This window comes from Macaca mulatta, chromosome 11, assembly GCF_049350105.2.
Source record: "Macaca mulatta isolate MMU2019108-1 chromosome 11, T2T-MMU8v2.0, whole genome shotgun sequence".
In the NCBI taxonomy this organism is placed as follows: domain Eukaryota; kingdom Metazoa; phylum Chordata; class Mammalia; order Primates; family Cercopithecidae; genus Macaca; species Macaca mulatta.
Genome location: NC_133416.1, coordinates 34,290,069 through 34,303,065, shown reverse-complemented (window position 1 = coordinate 34,303,065; position 12,997 = coordinate 34,290,069). Strand labels below are relative to the sequence as shown.

At 42.4% G+C, this 12,997-nt stretch overlaps 1 protein-coding gene across 7 annotated transcripts in view; it reads right to left on the bottom strand.

The window, feature by feature from the left end:
- Positions 1-12,641, bottom strand: part of BICD1 (BICD cargo adaptor 1) — a 267,827-nt gene extending 255,186 nt beyond the window's left edge. For 6 of the 7 annotated variants that reach the window (XR_001447966.3, XM_015151410.3, XM_077953838.1 and 3 more), the window contains exon 1: positions 11,952-12,641. Coding sequence is in view for 6 of the 7 variants with exons in the window: in XM_015151410.3 (XP_015006896.1) it covers positions 11,952-12,164 (213 nt within the window). In the remaining variant the exon portion in view is untranslated. Of the gene's footprint in view, positions 1-9,856; positions 11,835-11,951 lie in introns of those variants that run through there. The other variant, XM_077953837.1, reaches the window with a different exon arrangement.
- Positions 12,642-12,997: the final 356 nt, after the last annotated feature.

Below are 12,997 nucleotides of genomic sequence, written 5' to 3'. Positions count from 1 at the left end.
AGACATAATAAGAGAGAACTTTTTAAAGAAACTTTAAGCAGTCCTCAAGAATAGAAAATTAAATGCACTCAAATTTAACATATATCTCTGTCTAATGCAGTTAAGTTTTTGATATTTTCTGGTTTTCAGAAAGGATTTAATGTGTTCATTTTCAGAAAGTAGAAACAACACATTTTAAAAGACTATACAATGAAGGTTTATATATTAGCTCATAACTTCCCAGTTTTTTGTTTTGTTTTGTTTTGAGACAGAGTCTTGCTCTGTCGCCCAAGCTGGAGTGAAGTGGCACGATCTCAGCTCAATGCAACCTCCACCTCCTGGGTTCAAGCGATTCTCATGCCTGTCTCCCGAGTAGCTGGGATTACAGGCGCATGCCAGCAGGCCCAGCTAATTCTGTATTTTTAATAGAGATGGGGTTTCGCCATGTTGGTCAGGCTGGTCTCAAACTCCTGGCCTTGTATGATCCGTCTGCCTTGGCTTCCCTAAGTGCTGGGATTACAGGCATGAGCCACTGTGCCTGGAACCAGATTTTCTTACTAAACACTTCTTCGCCCATGGGGTCATTTAGTCCTCAAGTTGGAAATATAGAAGAGGGGTTCTTCACCCTGGCTGCATCTCTAAGGGAAGAGGGATTCACATGCTGAAGCCAGGCTCCACTTCCAAGGAGTGATTTAACTCTCCCGGAGTGACGTCCAGGCAGCAGTAGTTTTATAAATCACCCAGGTGATTCTAACATACAGTCTGTATTGAAAGTCACTGGTTCCCACCCACCTCTTCTCAGAGAAGACCTCAGGAAGATATCCAGGCTCTGCTCAAACATTTCCAATGTTGAGACCCAATACCTCATTAGAAAAATCTAATAAGCAATACACTATGTTACAGAATGGTCATTATTTCAGATATGAATGGTCATTTTTACAGAGCATGGTAACACATCACTTCCCCTAACAACTACAACAGAGTTCGCAGATCTTGGCACTTGTCCTCTTCTTAAAAATCACATTCCCCAGTCTCCACATGACTGGCTCCTTGTCATCATTCAGGTCTGGGCTCAAGTCTCACCTCCTGGGGAAGACTGCCTGATCACGCTTTCCCCAGCCAGTCTGTCTCTTCCCTCATGGCACCTCTCACAACTGAAATATGTGTGGATGTTCGTTCGTTGACTCTCTTCCCAGTCTGAAACATAAGCTCCACCCAGGCAGCTCCATCGGGTCTGTCTTGTTTAACGCTGTATCTCCAGCAAGTGGAACCACGCCTGACACAGTAGCCACTCAATACAAATTTTTGAATGAATAAATGAAACAGATGAAGAGGTAATGGGCAATCTAAAGCAAAAAGAAAGTATCGGAGTGGTATATTATGTAAATACAGTCATCCCTCAGTCTTGGTGAGGGTATGGGTATTCCAGTACTCCCTGTAGATATCAAAATCCATAGATGCTCAAGTCCCTGAGATAAAATAGTGTAATATTTGCATGTAACCTACACACATCCTCCAGTATACATTAAATCATCTCCAGATTACTTATAATACCTAATACGATGTAAATGCCATGGAAATAGCTGTTATACTGAATTATTGAGGGAACAATGACCAACAAAAGCTTGTATACGTTTAGTACAGATGCAAGTTTTTTCCAAATATTTTCAATCCAAGGTTCGTTGAATCCAAGGATGCAGAATCCAAGGATGCTGAACCCACAGATTCTGGGGACTGACTAGTTGACAATGCAGTATAAAACGTTGGACTAAGCAGGCCAGTGCGATGGCTCATGCCTGTATTCCCAGCACTTTGGGAGGCCGAGGCGAGCAGATCACCTGAGGTCAGGAGTTCGCAACCAGCCTGACCAACATGGAGAAACCCTGTCTCTGTTAAAAATACAAAATTAGCCAGGCGTGGTTGTAATCCCAGCATGCCTGTAATCCCAGCTACTCGGGAGCCTGAGACAGAAGAATTGCTTGAAACTGGGAGGTGGAGGTTGCAGTGAGCTGAGATCGTGCCATTGCACTCCAGCCTGGGCAACAAGAGCAAAACACGGTCTATAAAAAAATATATATATATACATATATATACACACACACACACACACACACACACAGGGCTAAGCATAAATGACAAAATATAAAATCATGTGCATGTACATGTGCCCAGGTGTGTGTGAAAAGGAAGATTCTGGAGGCTGTAGACCTCCCTCAATGCAACCATGTAGCTTCAAAATGCATAGTTGCACTGAAAGCTCTCCAAATTTAGAGATACCCTCATCTTAAAGCTTTATATTACCCATTAGTTTTCTTCTGAAAATAAAGCAAAAACATAAATCAAAATAAAGTTTTGAGACATTCTGAAAACATTCCAAATGTTTACAGTCATCAAATAGTGTGAAATGCCAAACATTAAAGCAGAAAAATCTAACCAAGTCAGAAACACTGTGCCCTGGTGGTGGGAAAAGGAGTATAAAAAACATAAACTTATGAAATTATTTGGAACACCTGGAATGATAAAATCAAAGACATCTGAATAAGAAGGAATCTTAGAGATCATTCCAGATATACCCTTCCCAAGGATAACCCCCCATAGAGTATTCTCAGCAAGTGGCTTACTAGCTTCTCCCTTTTGGTGACAGGGAATTCATTACTTCCTAAGAAGTCTGCCTCATTCCATTACTTTACAACGATACTTGTCAGAAACTGACTTATTTTGATCCAAAATCTGGCTCCCAGTGACTCACAGGGTCTTGTTCTCCTCTCTGAAGCCAAGCACAAATGGGTCAATGAAAACAAACCTAACATATCAGTTCTACAACATAATAGGTGAGATCAGAAAATATGAATCCAGAAGAAAAGTGAGTGTGGACCAAGTGTTCAAAGACAAAGGGAACTATAAAGTGGTTAAAATATAGAGAGAGAGAGAAGGTCAGGCGCAGTAGTTCACACCTACAATCCCAACACTTTGGGAGGCTGAGGTGGGAGAATCACTTGAGCCCAGAAGTTCGAGACCAGCCTAAGCAACATAGCAAAACCTCATCTCTGCAAATAATAATTTCTAAAAATTAGTTGGGCCACCTGAGCCTCCAGTAAAAATAAAATCAGGTGGGTAAAAAAAAAAAAAGCCAGTATGGTGGTGTGCACCCGTGGTCCCAGCTACTCTGGAGGCTGAGGTGGGAGGATCACTTGAACCTGTGAGGTTGAGGCCACAGTGAGCCGTAATCGCACCACTGCACTTCAGCCAGGGTGACAGAATGAGACTCCATCTCAAAATTATATATGTGTGTGTATATATATATATAGAGAGAGAGAGAGGGGGACATAGCACAAGTGCTAAAATAAGGTGGATTATCTTGGCTAGAACTGAGTGACCAGAGTGGAAAAAGAAAGGAGAAAAAATATGTAAAACAGACGATGGAAGATCCCTGAAGCCTAGGTGAAAATTACTGCAACTAGGCAAAACTATTCTGTACTTTGGAAAACTATTGAATGAATTTGAAATGTAAAGGACAGGCGGTAAATAAGCAGAACAGATAGCTCTAAAATACAGCCATCTCAGAGATTTAGAGCTGGTAAAAAAAAAAAATCATAGAGATTATGTATTGCAACACCTTAATTTTATAGACATAATTAAATCCCAAGAGGAAAAGGTATCAATTTCCATTTTCATATTCCCCTCCATTGTAATAAGAACACCTTCACTGAACATTTTCCTCTTTTGTACCCCTTTCTCCCCACCTCCTGCACAGCATGCTGAATCTGAGATGTTGTATAAGATCCTAACTATTTCAAAACTCAGCTTTCAGAGGGCAAAGAAGGGATAACGTAATAAAGCCCAACTGCCTGAATCATCCTGGCTTGCCACCAAGACCCAGAATGGACAGGATGTGGTCACACTGCAGGACTGGCTCTTGCTGGCCATGGAAACCAGCCAGGTATTCTGCTGATACACGTATCTCCATCAGCAGCCAACAAGACAAGGAATCAAAATCACTGCTAATTCACCCACAAAACTGTCCATCTTTTCCCCTGGTACCATTGCATGGGTCTGCTATAGGGCAACCAAATTCCATCAGTTTCTTTTACGCAAACCTACACCTTTTTCTCTTTCACTTACCATCCATGCTACCCTCAGGGTACCATTTGCACCACCTTCCCACATCCCCAGGGTCACCCAAACTCTAAGCTTCTCTGGTTTTCTTCCCTAATCGGTCTCATTTTCTTCGCACTTCACTAGTGCTTTAAAAATGCAGGCTTGTCTCAGAAATACCTGCCTTTTGAAAGGACATACTACTAAATTTAAAACACCAGGCTGCAAGATCCTGTTTTTATAAAAACAAAGGAAGAAAACAGCAAAAAAAGAAAAGAAAAGAAAAAAAAAAAAAACACCGCACACACAAAAACCCTGACTATATGTTTAAAGACATTTAAAACAAGTACAGAAGAATACTCAGCAAAGTGTTAACAACACAGACAGAACTGTGGGAGAAGAGGGGAAAACTATTAATTTATATATGCTTTTCTCTAGCTTGGAGTACTGCAATAAAAACTGTCATGATTACACAATTGTAATTCTTAAAAAGCAAACTCTTGAAATGAAAAATGGAAAAGGCTGGGTGCAATGGCTCCTGCCTGTAATCCCAGCACTTTGGGAGGCTGAGGAGGGAGAATCGCTTGAGGCCAGGAGTTCAAGATCAGCCTGGTCAACACATCGAGACTCCCCTCCCACACCCCTCACCAAAAGAAAAGAGGGGAAAAAAAACCATTTAAATTAAAAATGCTAACGCATCTTCAGTAAAGATTAAATAAGATTAATAAAGATTAGTCAGTGAGCAGTGAGGACTGTTGCTCCCAGCCCCCATAACCCTAAAGGGTGAGTAGAGACTGCCTTCTTAGACCTCACTGTCCCCAGTCAGCTTCTTTGCCCATTGTTTGTTTTCATTTTTCCTAATTTAGAAAGCAATCAAACTAACTGGTGAAAACATTATTAAATTGTTTATATCCCATACTCTAGAAATTAGGCTTCTATAAAATAACAACCAATTGCACAAATTAATTTTTTTATTAAATTGAAAGTTAGCCTGTAATCCTAGCACTTTGGGAGGCCAAGACAGGCGGATTGTTTTAGCTCAAGAGTTCTAGACCAACCTGGCCCACATGGCAAAACCCCGTGTCTACAAAAAAAAAACACAAAAATTAGTCAGGCATGGCAGTGTGCGCCTGTAGTCCCAGCTACTTGGTGGCTGAGGCACAAGGACTGCTTGAGCCCAGGAGGTCAAGGCTGCAGTAAGCCACAATCACACCACTGCACTCCAGCCTGGGTGTCAAAATGAGACCCCATCTCAAAAAAAGAAAAAAAAAGAAAGTTGAGTATCTGAATCTGTCATGCAATGCGTGCTTCCCCAGCAAAGAAAACATGAACTAAAAGGACTTGTGTGGCTGGGCACGGTGGCGCACGTCTGTAATCCCAACACTTTACGAGGGCAAGGCAGGCAGATCGCTCGAGCTCAAGAATTTGAGACCAGCCCGGGCAACATGGTGAAATCCTCTGTCTGCTAAAAGTACAAAAATTAGGCTGGTCGCGGTGGCTCACGCCTATAATCCCAGCACTTTCGGAGGCCAAGGTGGGTGGATCACGAGGTCAGAAGATCGAGACCACTCTGGCCAACAAGGTAAAACCCCATCTCTACTAAAAAAAATACAAAAACTAGCCGGGCGTGGTGGTGGCTGAGGCAGGAAAGTCACTTGAACCCGGGAGGCAGAGGTTGCAGTGAGCCGAGATTGTGCCACTGTGCTCCAGCCTAGGCAACAGAGCGAGACGGTCTCGAGAAAAAAAAAAAAAAAATTATTCAGGCATGGTGGCAGGCACCTGTAGTCCCAGCTATTCAGGAGGCTGAGGCAGGAGAATCACTTGAACCTGAAAGGTGGAGGTTGCAGTGAGCTGAGATAAGGCCACTGCACTTCAGCCTGAGTGATAGAGCAAGATTCCATCTCAAAAACAAAAAATTTATCCAAGCGTGGTGGTATGCTCCTGTAGTACCAGTTACTTGGGAGGCTGAGGCAGGAGAATCGCTTGAACTCAGGAGGCGAAAGTTGCAATGAGCTGAGATCATGCCACTGCACTCCAGCCTGGGAAACAGAGTAAGACTCAGTCTCAAAAAAAAAAAAAAAAAAAAAAAAAATTAGGCATGGTGGCATGGGTCTGCAGTCCCAGCTCCTTGGGAGGCTGAGGTGGGAGGATCACTTGAGCCAGGATGGTTGAGGTTGCAGTGAGCTGTGACAGCACCACCGCACTCCAGCATGGGTGACAGAGAGAGACCCTGTGTCAAAAACAACAAAAACTCATGTAACTTGAGCATCAGTTTCACCCTCTAAAACTGCTCTGCCCCATAATACCTTCCTTTGTAAATAGAACCACCTCCTATCCAGCCTGAGAAGATTCTCAACTCCACTGTCTTCCTCACTTTCCACATATAGTAACATCCAATGCCTGTTCCACCCTACCTCCCAAATAGCTCTTAGATGTGCCCCCTCCTCACGATCCCTACTGCCACTGCCTATCCCACTACACAGCCTCAGTCCACCCATTACGACCATCACCATAACCTTCTATATTGCGTTTGTAGACTAGGCAGAGATGTTTCACACTCTAAGGCAGTACGACGCAGTGGAAAAAAAAGTGGGCTTCTTCCAAGTTTCATCACTTGGTCTTGTGGCCCTGGGAAGAGACCTAAACCTCTGTAAGACTCAGTTTCCTCTTCTGTATAATGCAAGCAACACTTACCTTGTGTAAGGATTGCTGCATGAATTACAGGCAAGGCTTGTAAAGAACCTAGTTCTAAATGGAGCCTTGTACATTAAGTCAATGCTTTATTATTTTTATTATCTTTTTATCAGTAAAAATGAGTAGTAAGCCCTCTGAATTGTTTTGAAGACCGGTAAAATTAAACACAGTGACTGTTTCATTTATTTTCAATGGCTCCACATCCCCAAGACAAAGACAAAATGTGGCCATGGCCCTTTCCCAATTGCATCTCCTGCCACTTGACTTTACATGCATTCTCCTTTAGCATAATGAATTATTTAATACTAAGACTATGAAGCCCTTCATGCCCTCCTCTCCTCAAAGCCATAATTACAGGTGGAATCTTATGTGTGGGCAAGTCCTTTATGTATATTTCAACATGCAAGTAATTAATTACCTTATTTTCAAATTTGGAAAGCAATATCCATGAGTACAAGTATATTTAAGGGGATGATAGGGCAAAATATTTGCAAGCAAAAAGTTCTGAAGAAATCTTCAAGCCATTGCTGTCATACATACTCACATAAACATGGGGAATGTGATAAAAGATGATAAATTCTTGGTAAGTTATATCTGAGAAATAACTTTGCCAGAGACGAAATCTTGATTTGAAATAAAAAGAACGGGACAGGCACAGTTGCCTGTAATCCCAGCACTTTGAGAGGCTGAGGCAGGTGGATCACCTGAGGTCGGGAGTTCAAGATCAACCTAACCAACATGGAGAAACCCCGTCTCTACTAAAAATACAAAATTGGCCAGGTGTGGTGGCACATGCCTGTAATCCCAGCTACTCAGGAGGCTGAAGCAGGAGAATCACTTGAACCTGGGAGGTAGAAGTTGCAGTGAGCCGATATCACACCTTTGCACTCTAGCCTGGGCAACAAGAGTGAAACTCCATCTCAAAGAAAAAAAAAAAAAAAGAAGGGGTAGTGCAAGTTAGAGCAACTGGGTCCAGAAAAAAAGAGATGTGATTGAAAGCGATGATGTTTGTTTGTTGAGGTTGTTTGTAACAGTTTCCAAAAGCATATCTTAATGTATTTTAGATTTTAAGATTAATTTGATGATAAATGTAAATATATTTTCTTTAAAAACATCGAGACCATCCTGGCTAACACAGTGAAACCCCATCTCTACTTAAAATACAAAAAATTAGCTGGGCGTGGTGGCGGGCGCCTATAGTCCCAGCTGCTTGGGAGGTTGAGGCAGGAGAATGGTGTGAACCTGGGAGGTGGAGCTTGCAGTGAGCCGAGATTGTGCCACTGCACTCCAGCCTGGGTGAAAGTGCGAGACTCCATCTCAAAAATAAAATAAAATAAAAAAATAAAAACAATGAGAGAAGTTAAAAATCATAGTTCAGGTCAATTAAGTATTAACTTTCTCTTTATGTTTATTTATAGATTGGAAAAGAAATCTGGGGTTTTTCTTGCCATATGATTTCATGATTTAGAACTTAAAGATGTAAAAGAAACTAACAATCTTTCTAAGCATCTGAAGGGAAAACGATTCTGCTTAAAGATGAATCTAGGTAATTAAATGGCATTCATCAGGTCACCAATGTGACAGGCTCTAAAACTGTATAAGTACATATTTTTGTGTTGAATGATTTAACTATAACCCTGAAAAAGCATAGAGTTGGCTACAAAAGGAAAAGCTGCCCAATGTCCAGAAAGTGCTTCTTCAGCAGCTGGTAACTATCCTTGGTGTCAGGGTTGACAAAATGAGCAAGAAAATGGGTTGAAGCTCATTAGTGCATAGTTTACGGTATCCAAGCTGCAAAACTTTTCTAAAGCTGTCTCACAGATACATTTCCTTTTTAAAATGCCACCAGTAATGCTGAATCATTCCTTTCTAAAGGGGCTCTTTTTCAACTTTACAACATTTTAAATTTCAACCATTTTTAAGTTCAAAAAAACTCTTAAGTTTCAGATCTAGGGTATTTTTATATATGTATATTTTTAGTTTTCAGGTTATTTTGGAGCTATGACTCTTCCTCAAACACTATTCTGGCCTGGGTGACAGGCTCACAGTGCTGATTTACGTACATCCCAAACATATAATCAGCCAGGCCCCGAGCATAACTGGGTGTGGGTGACCCTCACTCAGGTCATTGAAGAGCTAGTGTTACTTGTGAAATCACAAAACCAGACTCAAGTATTCCAGTGGACATACTGCTCTGTCCAGCTGCCCAAAGAATCATGAAAAGGAGAACATTCTGATGATGTCAGAAGTCATCCTTTTTTCAAATCCTTAGTGTTTTTCTTTCAAATGTGGTCTTTTGTGAGCTGAATTACAGTAGTCCATGCAGAGCACTAAACAACATCAGGCCAGGTCAAAAAACAATTGAGTTAAGAGAAGAAATAACTAGGAAAAAAATTTAATGAATTTCATCTTCTTGATTTTGCACATCTTCAGGCAACACTGCCCACTTGCATTATTGTCACAGCAGTACCTAGCCTGGGAAGGAAGGTAGCAACATTGGTGGGCACTGACTCTGGAAAACAAAATGACCTGCAAAGACTGAGCCATGTTGCTACATTGCAAATTACTAATGTCCAACTTGGACTTAATACAGTAGTTTTCTGTTGACATTCCCATAAACTGGTTCAATTATTTTTAAATAAATCGTATTTGTTCAAAGATCCCAGAAATAAGCCAGATTTATTTTATGCTTGGCTTTATAGATACAATGTAACATCATTTACTATATACACCTGATAATGAGCAAAACTTCCTTTTGAAAAATCAAAACACTCACAAAATATATTTTTCAAAACTGACTTCTATATAATATTAGTGTTGGAACACCTCAGTTTGCACAATTATTTTGGATTTACTTTTCATACAAGAAATATTACTTGAAATCGATTTAACTAATTTAAGTTATATTTCCAACTAAAGTATATTCCATGTTTAAAGAATAAAAATAATAGGCCTCACTATCAAATAATCAACTATAATAATTATTACCTAAAATACATTTTTATATAACTGTATAAACCAGTTTTTTAGGAATCTTGAATTTCACTTATGCTAAATGCAACTGAAAATAAGTATATTAAAAGAATCATTTAGTAAAAATAATGCTGATAAATTTTTATTAACCTCCTGCTATACAGAACAAAATACACATTAAAATATTTATAGAAAAAATTTTAGCTGGTATTTGCATCATTCTGTATTAAGAAACCGCAGTTACATTATTCCTAAAAAACATTTTTTTCACATTTTTCTAATTACTGCTGGTGAAACTAATACAGGTAGTTTTATTAACATCTGTCACTTCCTATACATCCTAATTTTCTTAGTATTTCTCTAACACTAACCAATATTGACTACTGAACGCTTGACAAAAGTGTGCCTTCTTCTGGTACAAACTGATTCTTTCATAAAATATTTCATGCCCACCATGTGCTAGCTTTTGTGTTAAAGACTTTGGATGCAAAGCTCACAGTGTAGCAAAGGCAAAACACAATTGCATTAAGGTTTGCTATGCAAGGTAAGTGCAATGACAGAAATATCCCTAGAAGGATTGTTTAAATCAAGCAGAAAAGTCAGTAACAGGTACATTGCATTAAATTAAGCCCATCTCCTTTATCAAGAAGGTGATGGCTTACCACTTTCTGGTTTGCACTTCCCTGTCTTGGCAAAGCAGTGTTGATAGGTATAGACAGCATCAAAACATCTCTGAGAATTACAGTCATCATCCTGCTTCCTCACTTCATGAGGTTTAGCATCACTGCATTTAAATATGTCAGCCTAATCTAAGTTGGAAAATATAAACAACTCCAGCGGTTGTTAAGACCAGACAGGTACATGGTAAGTAAAACATGAACTAGAAATGTACAGCCTGACACACACAAAAATTAGATTCCTAGCTGGGATTTTTAATCATAGGTGGTACATTTATTTTTTGGTAGACAGGCATCCAAATAAAATAAGACATATCTACAAGTATAAATGCTTACCATATTACATACTAAATTGGAAGGCAAGTTGATTCATTATGTCATAAATCACATTTTTTTAACTGTAACAGCATAAAATAAGACCCCTCCCAAGAAAAACCAAACTCATAAGAAATAGATTTGTGATATTATATGCCAAACAATAATTAACATTTAAATGTCAATATGCACCTAAAAATAAGGACTTGACGCATAGAAAAGGAGTGTATATTACATTTAAATTTATAAGCGGCTACTTGCTACCCATAGTGCCTCAAGAATCAGGTAAAATAGACCGAGTTACTTAAACAATATGTATGTTCTTAAGAGTGCTTGATAGGAAATCAAAGCACGTTCATTGTTTTCTCCCATACATCCGACAGGCTTTAAAAGAGGCCAAATACAAAAAAAACTGAAGACAGACATTATACATCACCCATTTATGATATTCTGGTTTTATAAATATATCATTTCAACCAGAGAAGAGCCTCATTTGAAATGCAACACTACCCACGTATTTCATATACACCACTCTTTCAGACTATTTGTAGGTGAGTTCAATTTTTTTCTAGTCAGGGTGACCTCATAAGACTTGGGCATGGCCCAGCCTCCTCCGAGGTGAAATCAAGGCAATGGGATCACCCAGCAAAGTTGTTTTTCTCCTGCAGCCCAATGACAAGAATGACTAAAGCCAAGCAGAATGAAGATTGCCTAGCCTTTGTCAAATGGGATTGGTGCGGAGTTCCCTCTCTCACCAAGGAGCGGTTACATGTAGAGGAAAGCTGAGGTACCATACAGTCTACATCCTGAAATTGTGGGTCCTCAGGCACAAACCTCATCACTTCTGTGGACTATGAAACGGTCGCTGAAACCTGGGTTTGAGATAACAGCGGTTTTGAGAAGTTTGATTCATACATTCCAACCCACTTGAATGTCGCCTTAGAGTGCTGAGACTTGAAGACTCTTACGAATCTCCCTCCCCCGCAGGCCAAACAGCCATTGCCTCCCAAATTCCAGCTTATATATTCATTTCTTTGGCAATTTTTCTCTTGGGGGAGAAAACAACGGAATCTTTCAATCTTCTCTTATCAACAAAGGGCCCTAGAAGAAGAAACAGCCCTTTCAATCACCTCCTTCATGACTTCTTGATCATGATGAGTGGGCCTTGCGGGTGGGGGGAGTGCGGGCCAGGAAGGGGAGAGGTGACAGGCAACTCACCTCTTTGAGCTGCTCCAGCTCCTGTTTGAGGCTGTCGTACTCAGCCTCCAGCTCGTCATACTGCTGTTTGAGGGTCAGCTTCTCCTCCAGCACCACCAGCCCATACTCGGCAGCCTGGATCTTCTCGTGGGTGGTCTCCGTGAGCTCCTTGGTCAGCCTCTCTATCTCAGTCTTATAATGGTCCACCGTCTGCAATACCTCTTCTGCGGCCATAGCCCCGGTGGATGGAAGCAGGAGGGGGTGACGGGGTCGGGGAGATGGATGCAAAGCTGGCGGGGAAAGGGAGAAGGAAATGGGAAGGGAGGGGTGGAAATGGAAAAGAAAGTACTCTGGATGAATGAGCAGCGCGATACCCCGCAGGCTCTGGTGGCAGCGGCAGCTACACCGCCCGAGAAACTGACGAGAAATGCAACATGGAGAACAGGGCAGAGGGTCAGGGGCGAGGCGGCAGAGGCCGCCGCATGTGTCCTCGGGGCCGGCCCCTGCGTGCGGTCAGCAGCCGTGCGGCATGGCCCGGGCTGCGGCTGCCGGGGGCGGCGAGGGGCTCCGGATTCTGCTTATTCAGAGACGCCCGGCCGCCATGTCTCCCGGGCCGCGTCACTGCAGTCTCGCCCTGGGCCTGGCGCGCTCCGGCTCGCTCGCTCGTTCCACCTGCTCCCTCTGGCCCTGCAGCAGCCGGTGCGGAATGATGCAGTCTCGGGGCCGGCTCCCTCCCTTCCCGCGTGGCGGCGGCTCCGAGCAGGGGGCGGGGAGCGGATGGAGTCAGCGCGGGGGGAGGAGGGAAGGACCAGACGGAAACATCCCGAGGCGCCTCCCGCCGGGCGCGCGGGGCCACCGCCCGCTGCACCGCGAGGCGCGCCAAGCGGAGGCGCAGGCGACGGGCCCGGGACTGGGAAGCGGTGGGGCTCGCGCGGCGGGAGAGCCTCCTCCCTGTCCGGCTCGCGGGGGCGGGAGCTCCTCCTAGGGCTTTGTCCCGGTGGCGGTAGAAGACCCTGAGAGCGGCGTGGGCGCCCGGGCTCTTTTGCTACGTAGAGGGCCGAAGCTCA